Consider the following 27,879-nt stretch of genomic DNA (forward strand, 5'->3'; position numbering starts at 1 on the left):
GCCGTGATACTGCGCGTTGAAAAACAACGCTAAAGGGGTACCCAGTGGGTTAAAAAGTAACGCCAGGGGGTCCTGACCAAGCTTCGGTATATGACGAGTTGGGAGTGAGAACATGTTGCACATATCGTAAAGTGTCATCACTGTCAGAGAATGTACTCTACGCAGCTCTGAGATGTGTAATATGCAGTATACAACATTTACCAGCAGGGCATAAAACACATGACATAACGTTACCCACTTCCAGTCAGTCAGGCATCCTGCTGACCTTTGGCCCTGATCTTGGATTGGCCGCAGGGCAGTGAGTGGATGTTTGGACGTGTGATATTTATATTTATTGCTCAACCATCATGAACCATCATCATGTCTCCTCACGGTGATATCACTGCATTTCTGGGGCCACATGGTCAGTGTGATGAGACACTGCCAAAGATTGTTTGTGTTTGAGAGGATGAATTACTCTCCACTGATTTAGTATCACTATGGACAGTTTAAAGAAAAGGATCTGAAGTGATGCTGTAGACTAGCTGGTGAACATAGTGGAGCATTTAGCAGCTAAAGAGCTAGATATTTCCCTCAGGAGTTGGTAGCGAGCAAAAACAGAGCTAAAAGACAGTGAATATTGGATTTACATTCATCAGGTGGACAGAAACACGACTCCACATGAATGATAATGTTGCTCCATAACTGCTGGATGTTCAACATATCAACTTAAAAAGCTGATGATATGTCAGTGTTGTGTTCACTACTTGCTTCTGCTGAAAGCTGGTGAACAAAAACATCAGTTATTGTAAGTTTAAGTCAAACATTAACACAATTGATATGAATTATGTACCAAACTCAAAGAAATACAACCCAGGAAGTTGAAAAACTAAGACAATAAAACTAAATTCTTATTGTCTCCCCCCCAGAATCTGTAATACGGTTTATGTCAACAGTGGCAGAGTGACACCTCTTACCTGACTTCAATCTTTGCATGATGATACAGAAACCAGCAGCGGTCCATACTGGGCAGGACTGGTAGTGGGAGGGGCTGGAGATGGAGATGGGGGGGGGGGGGGTGATGTTGGCAGCACTGACCGTGTCAAATGTACACATGAGGGAAGTAATGTGATCTGAGTTGAATGACAGGACCTCTATTTTTTGGACAGAGGTTTGACAAGGCTATAAAAGAAGCCGACACTCTGGCTGCAGGCAGAACAGAGAGACAGAGAGACAGGGAGCATCTCAGGAGAAGACCAGTGGACTTAACTCTACCTCCAGTTACCTGCAGTGAGATTAAACTACATCCTATCAAAGAAGAAAAATGGTCCTGCACAGTGTTGAGGAACTGGTAAGATCTGCTCATGTGTGTGTTACTTTTAAATGATCGCAATTATGAGAAGGCCTAGGAGGCGGAAAGAGTCCCAAAAATGAGCTGTAGGATTTCTGTGCTTGCAACTTTTTAAATCTGGGGATGGAGGGAAAATTAATTCATTTTCTCTCTCTGGTTTCAAACAATTTTCAATTTGTTCGCATAAGAAAATAAGAAAATAGCTTCTGGTTTTAACGTACTGCTGGAAACTGATGATGCTTTGAACATGTTGGGTGAAAGGATTCATTTCTTGGACAGATGTTTGATTTATTTTGCCTTCTGTCCCTTTTAAATGTAAAAGATGACTAGAAATATATTGTAGTGATGCATTTAATGAGAGATTGAAACAACCAAAGTGAAACTTTTACATGTGATGCCAGAACACCTGAGGAGAAAGATAAATAAAACTAGAAAACGCTCGATTAAAACAACTCAAAATAACCTCAATCATCTCTTAATCTATGTACACAACCTGAAATAAACTCTTTCATTTACCTCATTTTATGGCTCAATTAGCGCTCACTCTGCAAGCTTAAGGGAAAGGCTGCTTAATTACAACTTATGTTTAGGTGAAGGTAATTAAACATTAAGCAACACTGATCACTGCTAAGCATCAAATTGAATTGTTTTATCTGATAAAGTTACTTATTTCTGCACATTTCAACTTCATATTTTGAATTTCTTACTCCTCCCTGTGAGGATTAAAAGTCGGTTAGAATGATTAATAATGATCCAGTGATTACATGAGTGATTCATTAACTGGACATATAAACAGTCGTCCCTCCGGAGCTGAAGTGTGTGTGTTAATGTGTTGAAGCTGTGGTGTGTTAGCAGCATGACTTGGCTCTGCAGCCACTGAATGCTGAGAGCAGCTCCTGTGTTTTAACTCTCTGGATAAGACCAAACAAAAAGCTCTCCCGCTGAGCTTTGATTAAGACATCAAGTTAACAGGGAATCTGTTAACAGCTTCAGTCCTTTTCCTTTGCAAATGTTCTCATGGTCTCATATCATCTTTCACATGTACAGAACAAGTCTCAGGAAGCGGGAATAGTTTGTGTCATCTGTCGCCAGCAGCCTGATAGTGACATTGGTGATTTACAAACTGAGGCTCCTTCTTATGTTTCATTAACTTGGAGTCACTGTGGACAAAATGCAGAAAATATAAAAGCACCAACAACCATGAAACAACTCCGCCAGTGATTCTGTCTTCAACATTAAAGTCATTAAACCTTCAACAAAATCCAACAACTGCACCAAACAACTTCAAAAATCTTAAAGAATCGAAACTAATGCATATAAAATATTAACTTTTCATACATTTTACTCTATTCTACCTCAAAATAATCAAATTATATGTTATTACGTCTCATTTTGAGTCTAAAAAACACTACTGGAACTACCAAACAAATCATCTCACCTTATTTGAAGGTTTTTTTGTATTTAAATAAATGTGTAAGGCTAAATGTGAGTACTACTGTAGTATTTTAAACTTAGACTTAATGTTCATCTTTTTAAAGCTCAGGGCAGATATTTAGACATTCGTATGACCTTAAAGAGACACGTCACGTACAACATCTCCACCTCTACTCTCCCTTCAGGTGACCGGTAAGAGGTCAGAGGGCAAAGAGGCGGCGGCCAACTTCCAAGACGGCGTGTACGAGACAGCTGTCCATCAAGAGAAGCAGGATGACCGCAGGTCCCACAAAGAGCTGGCGGAGGAGAACGACAGCGGCAGGGAACAGGAAGAAGTCAGCGTGGCTGCTCTCAATGTAAGAATCCACTGATAACAGCAACAAGAGCGCTACTCAAGTATCTGTTGTCACCAGGACAAGGAGAGGAAGTCATTGGGCTGTTATCCATGACTTTGCTCTGTATCAACACGTGTTGGCAGAGCTCAGGATGTACTTTGTTTTTATTTAATGACAAGCATTTGCCTGAAGATGATGGTAAAGCAAAGGCAAAGAGACAAATGAGACTGATACAGTAAATACTATTTAAATCCTGCATATCATCTCTAACTGGGTTTGAATTTAGTCTCCTCTGAGCTTCACTTCAGCTCCATGCTGCCACCTGGAGGCATTCACATATATTTTCATACCAATTTCTAGTAAACTAGACTTATTCTTTCTTTCAGGAAACATTTTTTATCATTTTTAAAACAAATACACATGTCTTTTTCCATCTTTTTATGATTGTGTAAGGGTAACAAGTCAGTATAAATGCTACAAATCTCATTTGACAGATCAATAATCACTAAAACAATCTGAGGAGCCAATAAGGATCAAGTCCAGCTGTGATGTGTTTTGTGGATTTGTGTATGACGCCCTTATGATGGAGTAAAGTAGATAAAAAGAAGAGGTTGTGTTTCTTAACTTTGGTATTTTTTGTAGGCGACTAAAGGAAGGACAAGCTCCTACATTGAGATCATGTTTACAAGTTACACAATATCATTAATTCACGCTCTGAAATATACTAATATGTACCTTTACTTTTTATATTTAAGCAAATATTTTGATTTAATCAATGAATACTTTCATAAAGATGAAGATGAGAAGCTGCTTTTCGAATATGTTTCTTCATTTAGTTGTTGATGTTGTTTGTTGAAGTCCTGTGTCTCGTCTCTGCCCTGTCAGACGGATAAAAGCGGCAAACTGAAGCTGGAGACAGTGGACGACCTGTTCAACATCCTGCAGCTGAGGAAGAGGAGGAGGGAGAGGAAGACTCCCATCCGCAAGAAACGAGAGCCGGAGCCTGAGTTCGTGGTAGGATTATATTCTTCATTTCTTTTATATTTCTAAACATGTTCTTGTTTTGATAAGTTGATATTCAGCCTTGTTTGCTTGAAGGCAGCATCTAGTGGCTGTAAGAGGAAATGCAGCTTCAGAAACACTGATTTCATTGAACCTCTGTGTTCATACTGAAATACTCTGCAGTGACGCTCACATGTAGCCACCTTTGATGCAGGAAGTTGTAAAAGCTGCTGCTGCAGGGAACTGACCATATCATACATTTAAGAGCTAATGAGGAAAATACAGTCTTTTCAGATTTGTATTTGTTTTTAAACCTTATTTTAAGCTTCAGAGAAAGAAAGCTATAGAGTATATGTAATTTTTTTGTGTGCATATATCTTCCAGCCAGAGATTGTGGATCAGAAGCTGTTCCTGACAGCAGCCATGGAGAACAAAATGGCTGTAGTGGAGAAGTACCTGAGTGACGGAGGAAACCCCAACGTAGCCGACCATGTGAGTGTCGCCTCTGTACAAACATCTCATTAAACACAAAGTATTACTAAATAATCTTTATGTTTGTTTGTCTTATCACTATTTTGCTTTTAATTCATCGATTGTTTCAGAGAAGAAACTATTCTTGAAATATTAAAAAGGAAACTTTTTAAAACCTATATCCAGTTCCAGAGAACAGCACTGCACAAAGCCTCGTACAAAGGACACGTGGAGGTGATGAAGAAGCTGCTGGAGGCCGGAGCTGCCATCGAGAAAAAAGACAAGGTGAGAGGATTGAAAACTCCATACATTTTTTTGCTCCTTCTTTCTCCTTTCACTGTCTCTGTCATACATGCACATAGACACACACACATACAGCAGTCTAACAGTCGAGTGTGTGTTTCAGCTGGAGGCCACAGCGGTCCACTGGGCCTGCAGAGGAGGCAGCCTGCCGGCCCTGCAGCTCCTCCTCGACCAGGAAGCCAAGTTCACTTCCAGAGACAAGGTTTGTCCACACACTGAACTTGGAAATTGGGTTTCCTACAGGTCACCTCTGCTGCATAGAGTTCTTATTCTCTCAGGTGCATCTAAAATCCAGTACAGTAAGTGTTTGTTACTTTAGCACCATCTGGTGGTTGTATTAAAAACAACACCAGTGCAGGAATATATTTTCACAAAGTGTGCACAAAAATAAAGATTGAGCCTTTAATGTTTTAGTGGCATTTTCAGTATTTTTCCTGCATAAATCAAGAAATCCTCTCTCTGTGTTTGTTTTCTCCAGTTGCGCAGCACTCCTCTCCATGTAGCTGTGAGGACAGGACACTATGAGTGTGCTGAGCATCTCATTCACTGCGGAGCAGACGTCAACGCCAAAGACAGAGTAAGGACTCAGACAGACCGAAGATCCAGACATCTGCAGCTAGTCTTCTTACAGCTACATTAAATCTCCTGCAGCAGGACACAAAGCTAATTCAATCACTGCATGGGTGCTTGTCTGTGGCTTACAGCAGCAAAATGTGCTGCTACAGACTTGTATTTATATTCAATTACAAAAGTCCAAACTAAATATGCAACATGTCACACTCTGACACACAACAGCTTATTAGAAATGAATGTTTTTATCATTCGGATTGTAAAATGATTCCTAATGAGCTTTACATATGCTGAATGTCTGTTTTCCTCCCTGAGTGTAGGACGGAGACACGCCCATGCATGATGCTGTGAGAATAAACAGATTCAAGATGATCAAGCTGCTGATGATGCACGGAGCCAGTCTCAAAACCAAGAACTGTGTAAGTACAGAGTATCACCTCACAATATACAGTACATGACTCCTCAGAGCCTCCATACTGTTATCAATACACAAAATCTATGTCAGTAATCACAAGTCAGATTTTTACACACAAAACAAATTGCAACCTTTGAAATTATGATGCATTTATTCCCTGAATGTCTTCTTATTGTGTTTTTCTGAACCACTTATTTTCTCAAAACATGTAAAAAAATATTTATTTAAAGTATTTTGTAAAATTAAGATCCTTTATTATAATTTTAGTGTAGTGACACATCTTATACTTTCTTGCTTCAAGATGCAGTTGAACTGAAAACAGATGGAAATACTCTTTCTGCACTGACTGGTTTTTTACATTTGTGTTGAGAAAATACATTTTCAGGACCCATTTATTGATCTTGTGTGTTTGTTTCTTTTTGTGCAGGATGGAAAAACTCCGATGGAAACGCTGTATTCATGGCAGAACGGAGCCAAGAGCCTCCTGTGTAACTTCAGCGAGTAGAAACCAGTAGAATCATGAGTTTCAGCCACAGAATGTACTGGATTATCAGGGAAAAAATGTAGAAAAAGGGGAAAAACCTTGTATTTTTCTAGTCCTGTCTGGTTTGTCGGGCAGGACTGTCCATGGCATTTCCATACTGAGGAAGCACACAAGTCTTTTGTTTTGAAAATCTCTGTTTTTTCAGGGAGGCTTTGCTGAGTGTTCACGCTCTCTTTCAGAGAACGCCCTGCATCACATTCAAACTGTCTCACGTGTTGACTGACAGATATTCAGCCGGAGTGTTTGGGTGTGTTGGAGAGCATTAGTCGCTAACATCCAGCGCCTCCTTCTGGTTCAGGGATTTGAACCTGTAGGTTATTGGCAGGGTTACATTTTCTCAGATGTTAATTACACATATATTGTATCTAGTGTAACGTCACATGGGAGAAGAACCTTCCGAAAAAAAAAAAACAGCAGGGATGTGAGCTTTCGATCAAAAATGTGAAATCTAATCAGGATGTTGTTAATAATGTGATTATTAGCACTGGTAGATTCATTGATCGCCAAATATTGCTGGACAATGTCTCGGCTGACAACATGAGGATGTTTTCTTTTTCTCTTTCTTAATATTTATTTGAAGCTGAGTTGAAGTCAGCGATGCATTGAGAAGATGATTTATTTATTGATGAATGATGAGTGTAAGCGATCGCTTTTGATTTATGTCAATACAATACACTTAATAACTGAGTTACTGGTTGTCTAGAGTAATACTGTAGTTGGTTTAAGGATTTTTATGGTCTGACTTTAACCAATTATATAAACTTGGAATTTACTGATTTTTATTTACTGACATCATGGAAACAAATGGGATACTGCTTGAGGTTTTCCAGATTTTCATCATCTGGTTGACACTTTTCTCTCAGTCCCATTGGATCAACAATCAGTGGATCCATTCCAGAGTAAAATTGAAGTGAATCGTTTGTATCAAATTACTGCGGCTCTGTGTGAGAGTGTTTTGTTGTACTTAAACATTCAGAGAAGTTGAACCAAGTTCTTTGGTCTTATGCTTTTTAAGTTTGAGAGACGAGACAGGACAAAGTAAGTTTTTGGATCAGGTTGAGAAGAATCTCTCCACTTACACTTTTAACACTTTACACTTTTTAAATAAGAGCAAATACGTAGATTGTAAAATAGACAACAGTATTACATTTTATTTCCTGCAAGGACATGTGTTTATATTGCATAACAATAGATCTGGCTCCATAATATTCTGCAGGTCTTATCTGCAACAAAATTTCAAATAAAAGTATAATTTATCATTTTCAAAATTAGTTTCAGGATTATTTTAATGTTTTTTTCTGCTGCCAAATACTCTGTGAATCTAATTTTCCATATGTCTGCAGGTTTAATCTTTAGACTAAGTTTGTCTTTTTCCCATTTTCATCTACTGGAGTTCAGTTTGAACATCTGGGGTCTAAATAACTTATCCAACGTATCACATCTGTGATACAAAAAGAGCTTCAACTGGCCCCACAGAGGAGATATTCTGGGGATAGTGTGAGAGGGATGGAGCTGAAACTGTTGGTTCAGAGGATGTTTGACAAGTGTTGATGTTGATACAACAGATCTTGATATATGAATGGTTATCGGATTCCTTTTTTTATTATTAAAGATGTATGTAAATCTTGCCTTGTATTTATGGATTGATTGAATAAAACAGATTTTGAATTTAAGCTGTTTTTTTTTATTGTTGACAGAGCTTCACTTCCTCACTGAGTGCATCAAGTATTCTGAAATAAGAGATTCAAAATCCCGCTGACATTTCTAGTGATGTAAAAAGAAAAAACAATGTTTCATAATCAATGAAAAACATGCCTTAAAGTGACAGGAGCTAAAACGGCCTGTTTCAGACAGAGGCTGAACTGAAGGGCTGCATAAAGGACCAGTATAAGAAAATTAGGAGTTTTTAACTGTAAATCATGCAAAGATATTCCAGTCGAGCCCCAGAATAGAAATGTAGAGCTGGAAATGTGCAGAACTTCTTCAACTGTCTGCAGTTTTAATTGATGGATTGTGCTGAAGGAAGTTGTACAAACAGACAGTTCTTGGTAACTTCGGACAGCTAAGCTAGCTGGTTTATTGGACAATGATTAGCTAATGCTAATGCAATGCAATACTCCTCCTCACTTTGTTTTCTGTTATGATTGGATTTTAATGTGACATGGAAAATTCATGTCACAATGAAAAACAATTGTCTCCGTTATTAAAGATAAAAGGCTGAATAATTTGTCATTTAACATGTTTTTCATGTAATTACGCTACAGTAAATGTAAACATAAACAGGGAATACAAATAACAATGTGTATTGTATTTCACTTTATTGATATCTTTATTGGATTTGTTTCCATTGTGGTATTTAAAACCTTTCACCATGAAACAGGAAGTTTTTCTAACTCAAATATACATCGTCCAATCTACTCAAAATTTCTCAGGCTTGATAAGAGTCCTGGCCTGATGACATCTACATGTCAATATTGAGTCATAGTCATAGCGCCACCTACTGGCAACAGGAAGTTATAGGACCTTTACTTTTACAAACTACTAGCAGGTTAATCAGATCCACCACAAATTTGGTCAGCTTATTTGTAAGACCTTGATGATGCTAAATAGTGAAGCTTTTAAGTTTTCATCAAACATTGTTGCCATGGCAACATATTATTCATTTGCCATGAAACAGGAAGCTGTTTTTGAGGGGCTAGGGATGCTCGGAAACTCACGAAACTTGGCACACGCATCAGAAGGGATGAATTTTGTTGTCTGATATGGGTCTTGGGCTTAGGGTGTGGCAGGGGGGCTCAATAGTGCCCCCTAAAAATTTCAACAGAGGAGCCCTCGAGGTACGTTTCACCTAGACCGTCACATATCAGCCCGTTCTCACCCCATGGCATCACTTTTTAACACACTTGATACCCCTTTAGCGTGATTTTTTAATGTGCAGGGTAGTCCAATAGACTTCGGTTGAACTCCCACAACGTCTGAAATAGACCATATGAGACTGATGACGTCTATATAAGGTGACAAATTTCAGCCTGGTCGCCAGAATAAAACGTTGGCATTGTAAGTTTCTCTAAACCACAGATACGTTGAATATGTACATTTACCTGTAATACAGAGCATATTAACATTTCAACAGTACGTATCATATCGACATTTCTGAAGTGACATACTTCACAGGACATCTATATAAGCTGACTTTCTCATTAGGACGTGGATGGCCTGTATTATTGTTGGCAAAAAGTTGGAAATCAGCACAGAGTCAGCGCAGAGCCTAACCCTTAACGCTGTTATTTCATTTTTTATTTTAACCCAAACCATGATCTTTCCCTAACCCTAACCAAGTAGTTTTTGTGCCTAAACCTAACCAGACCTTAACCACGGCGTTGTCACACCATAAAATATAACTATTTTTTACCAGTGACTGCCGTGATACTGCGCGTTGAAAAACGACGCTAAAGGGGTACCCAGTGGGTTAAAAAGTAACGCCAGGGGGTCCTGACCAAGCTTCGGTATATGACGAGTTGGGAGTGAGAACATGTTGCACATATCGTAAAGAGTCATCACTGTCAGAGAATGTACTCTACGCAGCTCTGAGATGTGTAATATGCAGTATACAACATTTACCAGCAGGGCATAAAACACATGACATAACGTTACCCGCTTCCAGTCAGTCAGGCATCCTGCTGACCTTTGGCCCTGATCTGTGATTGGCCGCAGGGCAGTGAGTGGATGTTTGGACGTGTGATATTTATATTTATTGCTCAACCATCATGAACCATCATCATGTCTCCTCACGGTGATATCACTGCATTTCTGGGGCCACATGGTCAGTGTGATGAGACACTGCCAAAGATTGTTTGTGTTTGAGAGGATGAATTACTCTCCACTGATTTAGCATGACTATGGACAGTTTAAAGAAAAGGATCAAAAGCGATGCTGTAAGCTAGCTGGTGAACATAGTGCAGCATTTAGCAGCTAAAGAGCCAGATATTTCCTTCAGGAGTTGGTAGAGAGCAAAAACAGAGCTAAAAGACAGTGAATATTGGACTTAAATTCATCAGATGGACAGAAACACGACTCCACATGAATGATAATGTTGCTCCATAACTGCTGGATGTTCAACATATCAACTTAAAAAGCTGATGATATGTCAGTGTTGTGTTCACTACTTGTTTCTGCTGAAAGCTGGTGAACAAAAACATCAGTTATTGTAAGTTTAAGTCAAACATTAAGACAATTGATATGAATTATGTACCAAACTCAAAGACATACAACCCAGGAAATTGAAAAACTAAGAGAATAAAACTAAATTCTTATCGTCTCCCCTCCAGAATCTGTAATACGGTTTATGTCAACAGTGGCAGAGTGACACCTCTTACCTCACTTCAATCTTTGCATGATGATACAGAAACCAGCAGCAGCCCAAACTGGGCAGGACTGGTAGTGGGAGGGGCTGGAGATGGAGATGGGGGGGTGGGGGGGGATGATGTTGGCAGCACTGACCGTGTCAAATGTACACATGAGGGAAGTAATGTGATCTGAGTTGAATGACAGGACCTCTATTTTTTGGACAGAGGTTTGACAAGGCTATAAAAGAAGCCGACACTCTGGCTGCAGGCAGAACAGAGAGACAGAGAGACAGGGAGCATCTCAGGAGAAGACCAGTGGACTTAACTCTACCTCCAGTTACCTGCAGTGAGATTAAACTACATCATATCAAAGAAGAAAAATGGTCCTGCACAGTGTTGAGGAACTGGTAAGATCTGCTGATGTGTGTGTTACTTTTAAATGATCGCAATTATGAGAAGGCCTAGGAGGGGGAAAGAGTCCCAAAAATGAGCTGTAGGATTTCAGTGCTTGCAACTTTTTAAATGAGGGGATGGAGGGAAAATTAATTCATTTTCTCTCTCTGGTTTCAAACAATTTTCAATTTGTTTGCATAAGAAAATAAGAAAATAGCTTCTGGTTTTAACGTACTGCTGGAAACTGATGATGCTTTGAACATGTTGGGTGAAAGGATTCATTTCTTGGACAGATGTTTGATTTATTTTGCCTTCTGTCCCTTTTAAATGTAAAAGATGACTAGAAATATATTGTAGTGATGCATTTAATGAGAGATTGAAACAACCAAAGTGAAACTTTTACATGTGATGCCAGAACACCTGAGGAGAAAGATAAATAAAACTAGAAAACGCTCCATTAAAACAACTCAAAATAACCTCAATCATCTCTTAATCTATGTACACAACCTGAAATAAACTCTTTCATTTACCTCATTTTATGGCTCAATTAGCGCTCACTCTGCAAGCTTAAGGGAAAGGCTGCTTAATTACAACTTATGTTTAGGTGAAGGTAATTAAACATTAAGCAACACTGATCACTGCTAAGCATCAAATTGAATTGTTTTATCTGATAAAGTTACTTATTTCTGCACATTTCAACTTCATATTTTGAATTTCTTACTGTGTTCTCCTCCCTGTGAGGATTAAAAGTCGGTTAGAATGATTAATAATGATCCAGTGATTACATGAGTGATTCATTAACTGGACATATTAACAGTCATCCCTCCGGAGCTGAAGTGTGTGTGTTAATGTGTTGAAGCTGTGGTGTGTTAGCAGCATGACTTGGCTCTGCAGCCACTGAATGCTGAGAGCAGCTCCTGTGTTTTAACTCTCTGGATAAGACCAAACAAAAAGCTCTCCCGCTGAGCTTTGATTAAAACATCAAGTTAACAGGGAATCTGTTAACAGCTTCAGTCCTTTTCCTTTGCAAATGTTCTCATGGTCTCATATCATCTTTCACATGTACAGAACAAGTCTCAGGAAGCGGGAATAGTTTGTGTCATCTGTCGCCAGCAGCCTGATAGTGACATTGGTGATTTACAAACTCAGGCTCCTTCTTATGTTTCATTAACTTGGAGTCACTGTGGACAAAATGCAGAAAATATGAAAGCACCAACAACCGTGAAACAACTCCGCCAGTGATTCTGTCTTCAACATTAAAGTCATTAAACCTTCAACAAAATCCAACAACTGCACCAAACAGCTTCAAAAATCTTAAAGAATCGAAACTAATACATATAAAATATTAACTTTTCATACATTTTACTCTATTCTACCTCAAAATAATCAAATTATATGTTATTACGTCTCATTTTGAGTCTAAAAAACACTACTGGAACTACCAAACAAATCATCTCACCTTATTTGAAGGTTTTTTTGTATTTAAATAAATGTGTAAGGCTAAATGTGAATACTACTGTAGTATTTTAAACTTAGACTTAATGTTCACCTTTTTAAAGCTCAGGGCAGATATTTAGACATTCGTATGACCTTAAAGAGACACGTCACGTACAACATCTCCACCTCTTCTCTCCCTTCAGGTGACCGGTAAGAGGTCAGAGGGCAAAGAGGCGGCGGCCAACTTCCAAGACGGCGTGTACGAGACAGCTGTCCATCAAGAGAAGCAGGATGACCGCAGGTCCCACAAAGCGCTGGCGGAGGAGAACGACAGCGGCAGGGAACAGGAAGAAGTCAGCGTGGCTGCTCTCAATGTAAGAATCCACTGATAACAGCAACAAGAGGGCCACTGAAGTATCTGTTGTCACCAGGACAAGGAGAGGAAGTCATTGAGCTGTTATCCATGACTTTGCTCTGTATCAACACGTGTTGGCAGAGCTCAGGATGTACTTTGTTTTTATTTAATCACAAGCATTTGCCTGAAGATGATGGTAAAGCAAAGGCAAAGAGACAAATGAGACTGATACAGTAAATACTATTTAAATCCTGCATATCATCTCTAACTGGGTTTGAATTTAGTCTCCTCTGAGCTTCACTTCAGCTCCATGCTGCCACCTGGAGGCATTCACATATATTTTCATACCAATTTCTAGTAAACTAGACTTATTCTTTCTTTCAGGAATCATTTTATTATCATTTTTAAAACAAATACACATGTCTTTTTCCATCTTTTTATGATTGTGTAAGGGTAACAAGTCAGTATAAATGCTGCAAACCTCATTTGACAGATCAATAATCACTAAAACAATCTGAGGAGCCAATAAGGATCAAGTCCAGCTGTGATGTATTTTGTGGATTTGTGTATGACGCCCTCATGATGGAGTAAAGTAGATAAAAAGAAGAGGTTGTGTTTCTTAACTTTGGGATTTTTTGTAGGTGACTATAGGAAGGACAAGCTTCTACATTGAGATCATGTGTACAAGTTACACAATATCATTAATTCACACTCTGAAATATACTAATATGTACCTTTACTTTTTATATTTAAGCAAATATTTCGCTTTAATCAATGAATACTTTCATAAAGATGAAGATGAGAAGCTGCTTTTCAAATAAGTTTCTTCATTTCGTTGTTGATGTTGTTTGTTGAAGTCCTGTGTCTCGTCTCTGCCCTGTCAGACGGATAAAAGTGGCAAACTGAAGCTGGAGACAGTGGACGACCTGTTCAACATCCTGCAGCTGAGGAAGAGGAGGAGGGAGAGGAAGACTCCCATCCGCAAGAAACGAGAGCCGGAGCCTGAGTTCGTGGTAGGATTATATTCTTCATTTCTTTTATATTTCTAAACATGTCCTTGTCTTGATAAGTTGATATTCAGCCTAGTTTGCTTGAAGGCAGCATCTAGTGGCTGTAAGAGGAAATGCAGCTTCAGAAACACTGATTTCATTGAACCTCTGTGTTCATACTGAAATACTCTGCAGTGACGCTCACATGTAGCCACCTTTGATGCAGGAAGTTGTAAAAGCCGCTGCTGCAGGGAACTGACCATATTATACATTTAAGAGCTGATGAGGAAAATACAGTCTTTTCAGATTTGTATTTGTTTTTAAACCTTCTTCTAGTTATTTTAAGCTTCAGAGAAAGAAAGCTATAGATTATATGTAATTTTTTTTTTTGCATATATCTTCCAGCCAGAGATTGTGGATCAGAAGCTGTTCCTGACAGCAGCCATGGAGAACAAAATGGCTGTAGTGGAGAAGTACCTGAGTGACGGAGGAAACCCCAACGTAGCCGACCATGTGAGTGTCGCTTCTGTACAAACATCTCATTAAACACAAAGTATTACTAAATAATCTTTATGTTTGTTTGTCTTATCACTATTTTGCTTTTAATTCATCGATTGTTTCAGTGAACAAACTGTTGAAATATTAAAAAGGAAACTTTTTAAATCCTATATCCAGTTCCAGAGAACAGCGCTGCACAAAGCCTCGTACAAAGGACACGTGGAGGTGATGAAGAAGCTGCTGGAGGCCGGAGCTGCCATCGAGAAAAAAGACAAGGTGAGAGGATTGAAAACTCCATACTTTCTTTTGTTCCTTCTTTCTCCTTTCACTGTCTCTGTCATACATGCACATAGACACACACACATACAGCAGTCTAACAGTCGAGTCTGTGTTTCAGCTGGAGGCCACAGCGGTCCACTGGGCCTGCAGAGGAGGCAGCCTGCCGGCCCTGCAGCTCCTCCTCGACCAGGAAGCCAAGTTCACTTCCAGAGACAAGGTTTGTCCACACACTGAACTTGGAAATTGGGTTTCCTACAGGTCACCTCTGCTGCATAGAGTTCTTATTCTCTCAGGTGCATCTAAAAGCCAGTACAGTAAGTGTTTGTTACTTTAGCACCATCTGGTGGTTGTATTAAAAACAACACCAGTGCAGGAATATATTTTCACAAAGTGTGCACAAAAATAAAGATTGAGCCTTTAATGTTTTAGTGGCATTTTCAGTATTTTTCCTGCATAAATCAAGAAATCCTCTCTCTGTGTTTGTTTTCTCCAGTTGCGCAGCACTCCTCTCCATGTAGCTGTGAGGACAGGACACTATGAGTGTGCTGAGCATCTCATTCACTGCGGAGCAGACGTCAACGCCAAAGACAGAGTAAGGACTCAGACAGACCGAAGATCCAGACATCTGCAGCTAGTCTTCTTACAGCTACATTAAATCTCCTGCAGTAGGACACAAAGCTAATTTAGTCACTGCATGGGTGCTTGTCTGTGGCTTACAGCAGCTAAATGTGCTGCTACAGACTTGTATTTATATTCAATTACAAAAGTCCAAACTAAATATGCAACATGTCACACTCTGACACACAACAGCTTATTAGAAATGAGTGTTTTTATCATTGGGATTGTAAAATGATTCCTAATGAGCTTTACATATGCTGAATGTCTGTTTTCCTCCCTGAGTGTAGGACGGAGACACGCCCATGCATGATGCTGTGAGAATAAACAGATTCAAGATGATCAAGCTGCTGATGATGCACGGAGCCAGTCTCAAAACCAAGAACTGTGTAAGTACAGAGTATCACCTCACAATATACAGTACATGACTCCTCAGAGCCTCCATACTGTTATCAATACACAAAGTCTATGTCAGTAATCACAAGTCAGATTTTTACACACAAAACAAATTGCAACCTTTGAAATTATGATGCATTTATTCCCTGAATGTCTTCTTATTGTGTTTTTCTGAACCACTTATTTTCTCAAAACATGTAAAAAAATATTTATTTAAAGTATTTTCTAAAATTAAGATCCTTTATTATAATTTTAGTGTAGTGACACACCTTATACTTTCTTGCTTCAAGATGCAGTTGAACTGAAAACAGATGGAAATACTCTTTCTGCACTGACTGGTTTTTTACATTTGTGTTGAGAAAATAAATTTTCAGGACCCATTTATTGATCTTGTGTGTTTGTTTCTTTTTGTGCAGGATGGAAAAACTCCGATGGAAACGCTGTATTCATGGCAGAACGGAGCCAAGAGCCTCCTGTGTAACTTCAGCGAGTAGAAACCAGTAGAATCATGAGTTTCAGCCACAGAATGTACTGGATTATCAGGGAAAAAATGTTGTAGAAAAAGGGAAAAAAACTTGTATTTTTCTAGTCCTGTCTGGTTTGTCGGGCGGGACTGTCCATGGCATTTCCATACTGAGGAAGCACACAAGTCTTTTGTTTTGAAAATCTCTGTTTTTTCAGGGAGGCTTTACTGAGTGTTCACGCTCTCTTTCAGAGAACGCCCTGCATCACATTCAAACTGTCTCACGTGTTGACTGACAGATATTCAGCCAGAGTGTTTGGGTGTGTTGGAGAGCATTAGTCGCTAACATCCAGCGCCTCCTTCTGGTTCAGGGATTTGAACCTGTAGGTTATTGGCAGGGTTACATTTTCTCAGATGTTAATTACACATATATTGTATCTAGTGTAACGTCACATGGTAGAAGAACCTTCCGGAAAAAAAAACAGCAGGGATGTGAGCTTTTGATCAAAAATGTGAAATCTAATCAGGATGTTGTTAATAATGTGATTATTAGCACTGGTAGATTCATTGATCGCCAAATATTGCTGGACAATGTCTCGGCTGACAACATGAGGATGTTTTCTTTTTCTCTTTCTTAATATTTATTTGAAGCTGAGTTGAAGTCAGCGATGCATTGAGAAGATGATTTATTTATTGATGAATGATGAGTGTAAGCGATCGCTTTTGATTTATGTCAAAACAATACACTTAATAACTGAGTTACTGGTTGTCTAGAGTTATACTGTAGTTGGTTTAAGGATTTTTATGGTCTGACTTTAACCAATTATATAAACTTGGAATTTACTGATTTTTATTTACTGACATCATGGAAACAAATGGGATACTGCTTGAGGTTTTCCAGATTTTCATCACCTGGTTGACACTTTTCTCTCAGTCCCATTGGATCAACAATCAGTGGATCCATTCCAGAGTAAAATTGAAGTGAATCGTTTGTATCAAATTACTGCGGCTCTGTGTGAGAGTGTTTTGTTGTACTTAAACATTCAGAGAAGTTGAACCAAGTTCTTTGGTCTTATGCTTTTTAAGTTTGAGAGACGAGACAGGACAAAGTACGTTTTTGGATCAGGTTGAGAAGAATCTCTCCACTTACACTTTTAACACTTTACACTTTTTAAATAAGAGCAAATACGTAGATTGTAAAATAGACAACAGTATTACATTTTATTTCCTGCAAGGACATGTGTTTATATTGCATAATAACAGATCTGGCTCCATAATATTCTGCAGGTCTTATCTGCAACAAAATTTCAAATAAAAGTATAATTTATCATTTTGAAAATTAGTTTCAGGATTATTTTAATGTTTTTTTCTGCTGCCAAATACTCTGTGAATCTAATTTTCCATATGTCTGCAGGTTTAATCTTTAGACTAAGTTTGTCTTTTTCCCATTTTCATCTACTGGAGTTCAGTTTGAACATCTGGGGTCTAAATAACTTATCCAACGTATCACATCTGTGATACAAACAGAGCTTCAACTGGCCCCACAGAGGAGATATTCTGGGGATAGTGTGAGAGGGATGGAGCTGAAACTGTTGGTTCAGAGGATGTTTGACAAGTGTTGATGTTGATACAACAGATCTTGATATATGAATGGTTATCGGATTCCTTTTTTATTATTAAAGATGTATGTAAATCTTGCCTTGTATTTATGGATTGATTGAATAAAACAGATTTTGAATTTAAGCTGTTTTTTTTTATTGTTGACAGAGCTTCACTTCCTCACTGAGTGCATCAAGTATTCTGAAATAAGAGATTCAAAATCCTGCTGACATTTCTAGTGATGTAAAAAGAAAAAACAATGTTTCATAATCAATGAAAAACATGCCTTAAAGTGACAGGAGCTAAAACGGCCTGTTTCAGACAGATTCTGAACTGAGGGGCTGCATAAAGGACCAGTAGAAGATAAATAAGGAGTTTTTAACTGTAAATCATGCAAAGATATTCCAGTAGAGCCCCAGAATAGAAATGTAGAGCTGGAAATGTGCAGAACTTCTTCAACTGTCTGCAGTTTTAATTGATGGATTGTGCTGAAGGAAGTTGTACAAACAGACAGTTCTTGGTAATTACAGACAGCTAAGCTAGCTGGTTTATTGGAAAATGATTAGCTAATGCTAATGCAATGCAATACTCCTCCTCGCTTTGTTTTCTGTTATGATTGGATTTTAATGTGACATGGAAAATTCATGTCACAATGAAAAACAATTTTCTCTGTTATTAAAGACAAAAAAAATGAATAATTGTCCTTTAACATGTTTTTCATGTAATTACGCTACTGTAAATGTAAACATAAACAAGAAATACAAATAACAGTGTGTATTGTATTTCACTTTATTTATATCTGTATTTGATTTGTTTTCATTGTGGTATTTAAAACCTTTCATTGAATGCCGTTGTCGTGGCGACGTAGCAAATTTCGATGTTTCGCCATGAAACAGGAAGTTTTTCTAATTCGAATATACGTCGTCCAATCTGCCCGAAATTTCTCAGGCTTGATAAGAGTCCTGGCCTGATGACATCTACGTGTCAATATTGAGTCATAGTCATAGCGCCACCTACTGGCAACAGGAAGTTTACAGGACAGGACCTTTACTTTTACAAACTACTAGCATGTTAACCAGATCCAGCTAAACTTTGGTCAGCTTATTTGTAAGACCTTGATGATGCTAAATAGTGAAGCTTTTAAGTTTTCATCAAACATTGTTGCCATGGCGACATATTATTCATTTGCCATGAAACAGGAATCTGTTTTTGAGGGGTTAGGGATGCTCGAAAACTCATGAAACTTGGCACACGCGTCAGAAGGGGTGAATTTTGTTGTCTGATATGGGTCTTGGGCTTAGGGTGTGGCAGGGGGGCTCAATAGTGCCCCCTAAAAATTTCAACAAAGGAGCCCTCGAGGTATGTTTCACCTAGACCGTCACATGTCAGCCCGTTCTCACTCCCAACTCGTCACACGTCAAAGCTTGGTCAGGACCCCATGGCATCACTTTTTAACACACTGGGTAGCCCTTTAGCGTGATTATTTAACGTGCAGGGTAGTCCGATAGACTTCTGTTAAACTCCTGCAACGTCTGAATTAGACCCTATGAGACTGATGACGTCTATATAAGGTGACAAATTTCAGCCTGGTCGCCAGAATAAAACGTTGGCATTGTAAGTTTCTCTAAACCACAGATACGTTGAATATGTACATTTACCTGTAATACAGAGCATATTAACATTTCAACAGTACGTATCATATCGACATTTCTGAAGTGACGTACTTCACAGGACATCTATATAAGCTGACTTTCTTATTAGGACGTGGATGGCTTGTAATATTGTTGGCAATAAGTTGGAAATCAGCACAGAGTCAGCGCAGAGCACGGCTCGAGACCACCTTAACCCAACCCTAACCCTTAACGTTTTTATTTCATTTTTTATTTTAACCCAAACTATGATCTTTCCCTAACCCTAACCAAGTAGTTTTTGTGCCTAAACCTAACCAGACCTTAACCACGGCGTTGTCACACCATAAAATATAACTATTTTTTAACAGTGACTGCCGTGATACTGCGTGTTGAAAACGACGCTAAAGGGGTACCCAGTGGGTTAAAAAGTGACACCAGGGGGTCCTGACCAAGCTTCGGTATATGACGAGTTGGGAGTGAGAACATGTTGCACATATCGTAAAGAGTCATCACTGTCAGAGAATGTACTCTACGCAGCTGTGAGATGTGTAATATGCAGTATACAACATTTACCAGCAGGGCATAAAACACATGACATAACGTTACCCGCTTCCAGTCAGTCAGGCATCCTGCTGACCTTTGGCCCTGATCTGTGATTGGCCGCAGGGCAATGAGTGGATGTTTGGACGTGTGATATTTATATTTATTGCTCAACCATCATGAACAATCATCATGTCTCCTCACGGTGATATCACTGCATTTCTGGAGCCACATGGTCAGTGTGATGAGACACTGCCAAAGATTGTTTGTGTTTGAGACGATGAATTACTCTCCACTGATTTAGCATCACTATGGACAGTTTAAAGAAAAGGATCAAAAGTGATGCTGTAGACTAGCTGGTGAACATAGTGGAATATTTAGCAGCTAAAGAGCCAGATATTTCCCTCAGGAGTTGGTAGAGAGCAAAAACAGAGCTAAAGAGAGTGAATATTGGATTTACATTCATCAGGTGGACAGAAACACGACTCCACATGAATGATAATGTTGCCCCGTAACTGCTGGATGTTCAACATATCAACTTAAAAAGCTGATGATATGTCAGTGTTGTGTTCACTACTTGTTTCTGCTGAAAGCTGGTGAACAAAAACATCAGTTATTGTAAGTTTAAGTCAAACATTAAGACAGTTGATATGAATTATGTACCAAACTCAAAGACATACAACCCAGGAAATTGAAAAACTAAGACAATAAAACTAAATTCTTATTGTCTCCCCCCCAGAATCTGTAATACGGTTTATGTCAACAGTGGCAGAGTGACACCTCTTACCTGACTTCAATCTTTGCATGATGATACAGAAACCAGCAGCAGCCCAAACTGGGCAGGACTGGTGGTGGGAGGGGCTGGAGATGGAGATGGGGGGGTGGGGGGGGATGATGTTGGCAGCACTGACCGTGTCAAATGTACACATGAGGGAAGTAATGTGATCTGAGTTGAATGACAGGACCTCTATTTTTTGGACAGAGGTTTGACAAGGCTATAAAAGAAGCCGACACTCTGGCTGCAGGCAGAACAGAGAGACAGAGAGACACGGAGCATCTCAGGAGAAGACCGGTGGACTTAACTCTACCTCCAGTTACCTGCAGTGAGATTAAACTACATCCTATCAAAGAAGAAAAATGGTCCTGCACAGTGTTGAGGAACTGGTAAGATCTGCTGATGTGTGTGTTACTTTTAAATGATCGCAATTATGAGAAGGCCTAGGAGGCGGAAAGAGTCCCAAAAATGAGCTGTAGGATTTCTGTGCTTGCAACTTTTTAAATGAGGGGATAGAGGGAAAATTAATTCATTTTCTCTCTCTGGTTTCAAACAATTTTCAATTTGTTCGCATAAGAAAATAAGAAAAAAGCTTCTGGTTTTAACGTACTGCTGGAAACTGATGATGCTGTGAACATGTTGGGTGAAAGGATTCATTTCTTGGACAGATGTTTGATTTATTTTGCCTTCTGTCCCTTTTAAATGTAAAAGATGACTAGAAATATATTGTAGTGATGCATTTAATGAGAGATTGAAACAACCAAAGTGAAACTTTTACATGTGATGCCAGAACACCTGAGGAGAAAGATAAATAAAACTAGAAAACGCTCGATTAAAACAACTCAAAATAACCTCAATCATCTCTTAATCTATGTACACAACCTGAAATAAACTCTTTCATTTACCTCATTTTATGGCTCAATTAGCGCTCACTCTGCAAGCTTAAGGGAAAGGCTGCTTAATTACAACTTATGTTTAGGTGAAGGTAATTAAACATTAAGCAACACTGATCACTGCTAAGCATCAAATTGAATTGTTTTATCTGATAAAGTTACTTATTTCTGCACATTTCAACTTCATATTTTGAATTTCTTACTGTGTTCTCCTCCCTGTGAGGATTAAAAGTCGGTTAGAATGATTAATAATGATCCAGTGATTACATGAGTGATTCATTAACTGGACATATTAACAGTCATCCCTCCGGAGCTGAAGTGTGTGTGTTAATGTGTTGAAGCTGTGGTGTGTTAGCAGCATGACTTGGCTCTGCAGCCACTGAATGCTGAGAGCAGCTCCTGTGTTTTAACTCTCTGGATAAGACCAAACAAAAAGCTCTCCCGCTGAGCTTTGATTAAGACATCAAGTTAACAGGGAATCTGTTAACAGCTTCAGTCCTTTTCCTTTGCAAATGTTCTCATGGTCTCATATCATCTTTCACATGTACAGAACAAGTCTCAGGAAGCGGGAATAGTTTGTGTCATCTGTCGCCAGCAGCCTGATAGTGACATTGGTGATTTACAAACTGAGGCTCCTTCTTATGTTTCATTAACTTGGAGTCACTGTGGACAAAATGCAGAAAATATGAAAGCACCAACAACTGTGAAACAACTCCGCCAGTGATTCTGTCTTCAACATTAAAGTCATTAAACCTTCAACAAAATCCAACAACTGCACCAAACAGCTTCAAAAATCTTAAAGAATCGAAACTAATACATATAAAATATTAACTTTTCATACATTTTACTCTATTCTACCTCAAAATAATCAAATTATATGTTATTACGTCTCATTTTGAGTCTAAAAAACACTACTGGAACTACCAAACAAATCATCTCACCTTATTTGAAGGTTTTTTTGTATTTAAATAAATGTGTAAGGCTAAATGTGAGTACTACTGTAGTATTTTAAACTTAGACTTAATGTTGACCTTTTTAAAGCTCAGGGCAGATATTTAGACATTCGTATGACCTTAAAGAGACACGTCACGTACAACATCTCCACCTCTTCTCTCCCTTCAGGTGACCGGTAAGAGGTCGGAGGGCAAAGAGGCGGCAGCCAACTTCCAAGACGGCGTGTACGAGACAGCTGTCCATCAAGAGAAGCAGGATGACCGCAGGTCCCACAAAGCACTGGCGGAGGAGAACGACAGCGGCAGGGAACAGGAAGAAGTCAGCGTGGCTGCTCTCAATGTAAGAATCCACTGATAACAGCAACAAGAGCGCTACTCAAGTATCTGTTGTCACCAGGACAAGGAGAGGAAGTCATTGAGCTGTTATCCATGACTTTGCTCTGTATCAACACGTGTTGGCAGAGCTCAGGATGTACTTTGTTTTTATTTAATCACAAGCATTTGCCTGAAGATGATGGTAAAGCAAAGGCAAAGAGACAAATGAGACTGATACAGTAAATACTATTTAAATCCTGCATATCATCTCTAACTGGGTTTGAATTTAGTCTCCTCTGAGCTTCACTTCAGCTCCATGCTGCCACCTGGAGGCATTCACATATATTTTCATACCAATTTCTAGTAAACTAGACTTATTCTTTCTTTCAGGAAACATTTTATTATCATTTTTAAAACAAATACACATGTCTTTTTCCATCTTTTTATGATTGTGTAAGGGTAACAAGTCAGTATAAATGCTTCAAATCTCATTTGACAGATCAATAATCACTAAAACAATCTGAGGAGCCAATAAGGATCAAGTCCAGCTGTGATGTGTTTTGTGGATTTGTGTATGACGCCCTTATGATGGAGTAAAGTAGATAAAAAGAAGAGGTTGTGTTTCTTAACTTTGGTATTTTTTGTAGGCGACTAAAGGAAGGACAAGCTCCTACACTGAGATCATGTTTACAAGTTACACAATATCATTAATTCACGCTCTGAAATATACTAATATGTACCTTTACTTTTTATATTTAAGCAAATATTTCGCTTTAATCAATGAATACTTTCATAAAGATGAAGATGAGAAGCTGCTTCTCAAAGAAGTTTCTTCATTTAGTTGTTGATGTTGTTTGTTGAAGTCCTGTGTCTCGTCTCTGCCCTGTCAGACGGATAAAAGCGGCAAACTGAAGCTGGAGACTGTGGACGACCTGTTCAACATCCTGCAGCTGAGGAAGAGGAGGAGGGAGAGGAAGACTCCCATCCGCAAGAAACGAGAGCCGGAGCCTGAGTTCGTGGTAGGATTATATTCTTCATTTCTTTTATATTTCTAAACATGTTCTTGTTTTGATGAGTTGATATTCAGCCTTGTTTGCTTGAAGGCAGCATCTAGTGGCTGTAAGAGGAAATGCAGCTTCAGAAACACTGATTTCATTGAACCTCTGTGTTCATACTGAAATACTCTGCAGTGACGCTCACATGTAGCCACCTTTGATGCAGGAAGTTGTAAAAGCCGCTGCTGCAGGGAACTGACCATATCATACATTTAAGAGCTAATGAGGAAAATACAGTCTTTTCAGATTTGTATTTGTTTTTAAACCTTCTTCTAGTTATTTTAAGCTTCAGAGAAAGAAAGCTATAGAGTATATGTAATTTTTTTGTGTGCATATATCTTCCAGCCAGAGATTGTGGATCAGAAGCTGTTCCTGACAGCAGCCATGGAGAACAAAATGGCTGTAGTGGAGAAGTACCTGAGTGACGGAGGAAACCCCAACGTAGCCGACCATGTGAGTGTCGCCTCTGTACAAACATCTCATTAAACACAAAGTATTACTAAATAATCTTTATGTTGGTTTGTCTTATCACTATTTTGCTTTTAATTCATCGATTGTTTCAGTGAAGAAACTGTTGAAATATTAAAAAGGAAACTTTTTAAAACCTATATCCAGTTCCAGAGAACAGCGCTGCACAAAGCCTCGTACAAAGGACACGTGGAGGTGATGAAGAAGCTGCTGGAGGCCGGAGCTGCCATCGAGAAAAAAGACAAGGTGAGAGGATTGAAAACTCCATACATTTTTTTGTTCCTTCTTTCTCCTTTCACTGTCTCTGTCATACATGCACATAGACACACACACACATACAGCAGTCTAACAGTCGAGTGTGTGTTTCAGCTGGAGGCCACAGCGGTCCACTGGGCCTGCAGAGGAGGCAGCCTGCCGGCCCTGCAGCTCCTCCTCGACCAGGAAGCCAAGTTCACCTCCAGAGACAAGGTTTGTCCACACATTGAACTTGGAAATTGGGTTTCCTACAGGTCACCTCTGCTGCATAGAGTTCTTATTCTCTCAGGTGCATCTAAAAGCCAGTACAGTATGTGTTTGTTACTTTAGCACCATCTGGTGGTTGTATTAAAAACAACACCAGTGCAGGAATATATTTTCACAAAGTGTGCACAAAAATAAAGATTGAGCCTTTAATGTTTTAGTGGAATTTTCAGTATTTTTCCTGCATAAATCAAGAAATCCTCTCTCTGTGTTTGTTTTCTCCAGTTGCGCAGCACTCCTCTCCATGTAGCTGTGAGGACAGGACACTATGAGTGTGCTGAGCATCTCATTCACTGCGGAGCAGACGTCAACGCCAAAGACAGAGTAAGGACAGACCGAAGATCCAGACATCTGCAGCTAGTCTTCTTACAGCAACATTAAATCTCCTGCAGCAGGACACAAAGCTAATTCAATCACTGCAGGGGTGCTTGTCTGTGGCTTACAGCAGCTAAATGTGCTGCTACAGACTTGTATTTATATTCAATTACAAAAGTCCAAACTAAATATGCAACATGTCACACTCTGACACACAACAACTTATTAGAAATGAATGTTTTTATCATTCAGATTGTAAAATGATTCCTAATGAGCTTTACATATGCTGAATGTCTGTTTTTCCTCCCTGAGTGTAGGACGGAGACACGCCCATGCATGATGCTGTGAGAATAAACAGATTCAAGATGATCAAGCTGCTGATGATGCACGGAGCCAGTCTCAGAACCAAGAACTGTGTAAGTACAGAGTATCACCTCACAATATACAGTACATGACTCCTCAGAGCCTCCATAATGTTATCAATACACAAAATCTATGTCTATAATCACAAGTCAGATTTTTACACACAAAACAAATTGTAACCTTTGAAATTATGATGCATTTATTCCCTGAATGTCTTCTTATTGTGTTTTTCTGAACCACTTATTTTCTCAAAACATGTAAAAAAATATTTATTTAAAGTATTTTCTAAAATTAAGATCCTTTATTATAATTTTAGTGTAGCAACACATCTTATACTTTCTTGCTTCAAGATGCGGTTGAACTGAAAACAGATGGAAATACTTTTTCTGCAGTGACTGGTTTTTTACATTTGTGTTGAGAAAATAAGTTTTCAGGACCCATTTATTGACAGAATTTCAGTACTTTTACTTTTGATAATTTCAGTAAATTTCTACTTTAACAGAGTAGTTTTACATTGACGTATTATTAATTTAACTTCAGTAAAGAATCTGCATATGTCTTCCACCATTGACTACAAGTATAATACTTGAAAATGTCAAATGCAGCATCTAATGACCATCTAATGAGCTATAGACCCACCTTACAGTACCAAACTTACCTCAGACTCTTATTATCTTTTTTGTGAAGAAGTCTAAAAATATAAAAGCATCCATTTAGTTTTGTAATCTTGTGTGTTTGTTTCTTTTTGTGCAGGATGGAAAAACTCCGATGGAAACGCTGTATTCATGGCAGAACGGAGCCAAGAGCCTCCTGTGTAACTTCAGCGAGTAAAAACCAGTAGAATCATGAGTTTCAGCCACAGAATGTACTGGATTATCAGGGAAAAAATGTAGAAAAAGGGGAAAAAAACTTGTATTTTTCTCGTCTTGTCTGGTTTGTCGGGCAGGACTGTCCATGGCATTTCCATACTGAGGAAGCACACAAGTCTTTTGTTTTGAAAATCTCTGTTTTTTCAGGGAGGCTTTGCTGAGTGTTCACGCCCTCTTTCAGAGAACGCCCTGCATCACATTCAAACTGTCTCACGTGTTGACTGACAGATATTCAGCCGGAGTGTTTGGGTGTGGTGGAGAGCATTAGTCGCTAACATCCAGCGCCTCCTTCTGGTTCAGGGATTTGAACCTGTAGGTTATTGGCAGGGTTACATTTTCTCATATGTCAATTACACATATATTGTATCTAGTGTAACGTCACATGGGAGAAGAACCCTCCGAAAAAAAAAAAAACAGCAGGGATGTGAGCTTTTGATCAAAAATGTGAAATCTAATCAGGATGTTGTTAATAATGTGATTATTAGCACTGGTAGATTCATTGATCGCCAAATATTGCTGGACAATGTCTCGGCTGACAACATGAGGATGTTTTCTTTTTCTCTTTCTTAATATTTATTTGAAGCTGAGTTGAAGTCAGCGATGCATTGAGAAGATGATTTATTTATTGATGAATGATGAGTGTAAGTGATCGCTTTTGATTTATGTCAATACAATACACTTAATAACTGAGTTACTGGTTGTCTAGAGTTATACTGTAGTTGGTTTCAGGATTTTTATGGTCTGACTTTAACCAATTATATAAACTTAGAATTTACTGATTTTTATTTACTGACATCATGGAAACAAATGGGATACTGCTTGAGGTTTTCCAGATTTTCATCACCTGGTTGACACTTTTCTCTCAGTCCCATTGGATCAACAATCAGTGGATCCATTCCAGAGTAAAATTGAAGTGAATCGTTTGTATCAAATTACTGCGGCTCTGTGTGAGAGTGTTTTGTTGTACTTAAACATTCAGAGAAGTTGAACCAAGTTCTTTGGTCTTATGCTTTCTATGTTTGAGAGACGAGACAGGACAAAGTACGTTTTTGGATCAGGTCGAGAAGAATCTCTCCACTTACACTTTTAACACTTTACACTTTTTAAATTAGAGCAAATACCTAGATTGTAAAATAGACAACAGTATAACATTTTATTTCCTGCAAGGACATGTGTTTATATTGCATAATAACAGATCTAGCTACACAATATTCTGCAGGTCTTATCTGCAACAAAATTTCAAATTAAAAGTACAATTTATCATTTTGAAAATTAGTTTCAGGATTATTTTAATGTTTTTTTCTGCTGCCAAATACTCTGTGAATCTAATTTTCCATATGTCTGCAGGTTCAATCTTTAGACTAAGTTTGTCTTTTTCCCATTTTCATCTACTGGAGTTCAGTTTGAAC

The 27,879-nt window shown here is 38.7% G+C and overlaps 2 protein-coding genes and 1 pseudogene across 2 annotated transcripts; all 3 read left to right on the forward strand.

Annotated features, from left to right (window-relative positions):
• Positions 1-1,122: 1,122 nt before the first annotated feature.
• Positions 1,123-6,413, forward strand: LOC121911363 (ankyrin repeat domain-containing protein 1-like). Its single transcript, XM_042432752.1, has 9 exons — positions 1,123-1,330; positions 2,950-3,120; positions 3,985-4,113; positions 4,486-4,593; positions 4,759-4,857; positions 4,979-5,077; positions 5,354-5,452; positions 5,766-5,864; positions 6,288-6,413. Exons 1-9 carry the CDS (start codon positions 1,304-1,306, stop codon positions 6,363-6,365), a joined length of 909 nt encoding a protein of 302 aa, XP_042288686.1. The 5' UTR covers positions 1,123-1,303; the 3' UTR covers positions 6,366-6,413.
• A 4,711-nt stretch (positions 6,414-11,124) lies between these two features.
• On the forward strand, positions 11,125-16,224 carry LOC121912114 (annotated as a pseudogene).
• A 4,798-nt stretch (positions 16,225-21,022) lies between these two features.
• Positions 21,023-26,432, forward strand: LOC121911366 (ankyrin repeat domain-containing protein 1-like). The gene is made up of 9 exons (XM_042432755.1): positions 21,023-21,109; positions 22,736-22,906; positions 23,772-23,900; positions 24,282-24,389; positions 24,552-24,650; positions 24,774-24,872; positions 25,149-25,247; positions 25,556-25,654; positions 26,355-26,432. The coding sequence occupies exons 1-9, from the start codon at positions 21,083-21,085 to the stop codon at positions 26,430-26,432; spliced, it is 909 nt and encodes a 302-aa protein (XP_042288689.1). The 5' UTR covers positions 21,023-21,082.
• Positions 26,433-27,879: the final 1,447 nt, after the last annotated feature.

This window comes from Thunnus maccoyii, chromosome 14 (assembly GCF_910596095.1).
Source record: "Thunnus maccoyii chromosome 14, fThuMac1.1, whole genome shotgun sequence".
Lineage (NCBI taxonomy): Eukaryota > Metazoa > Chordata > Actinopteri > Scombriformes > Scombridae > Thunnus > Thunnus maccoyii.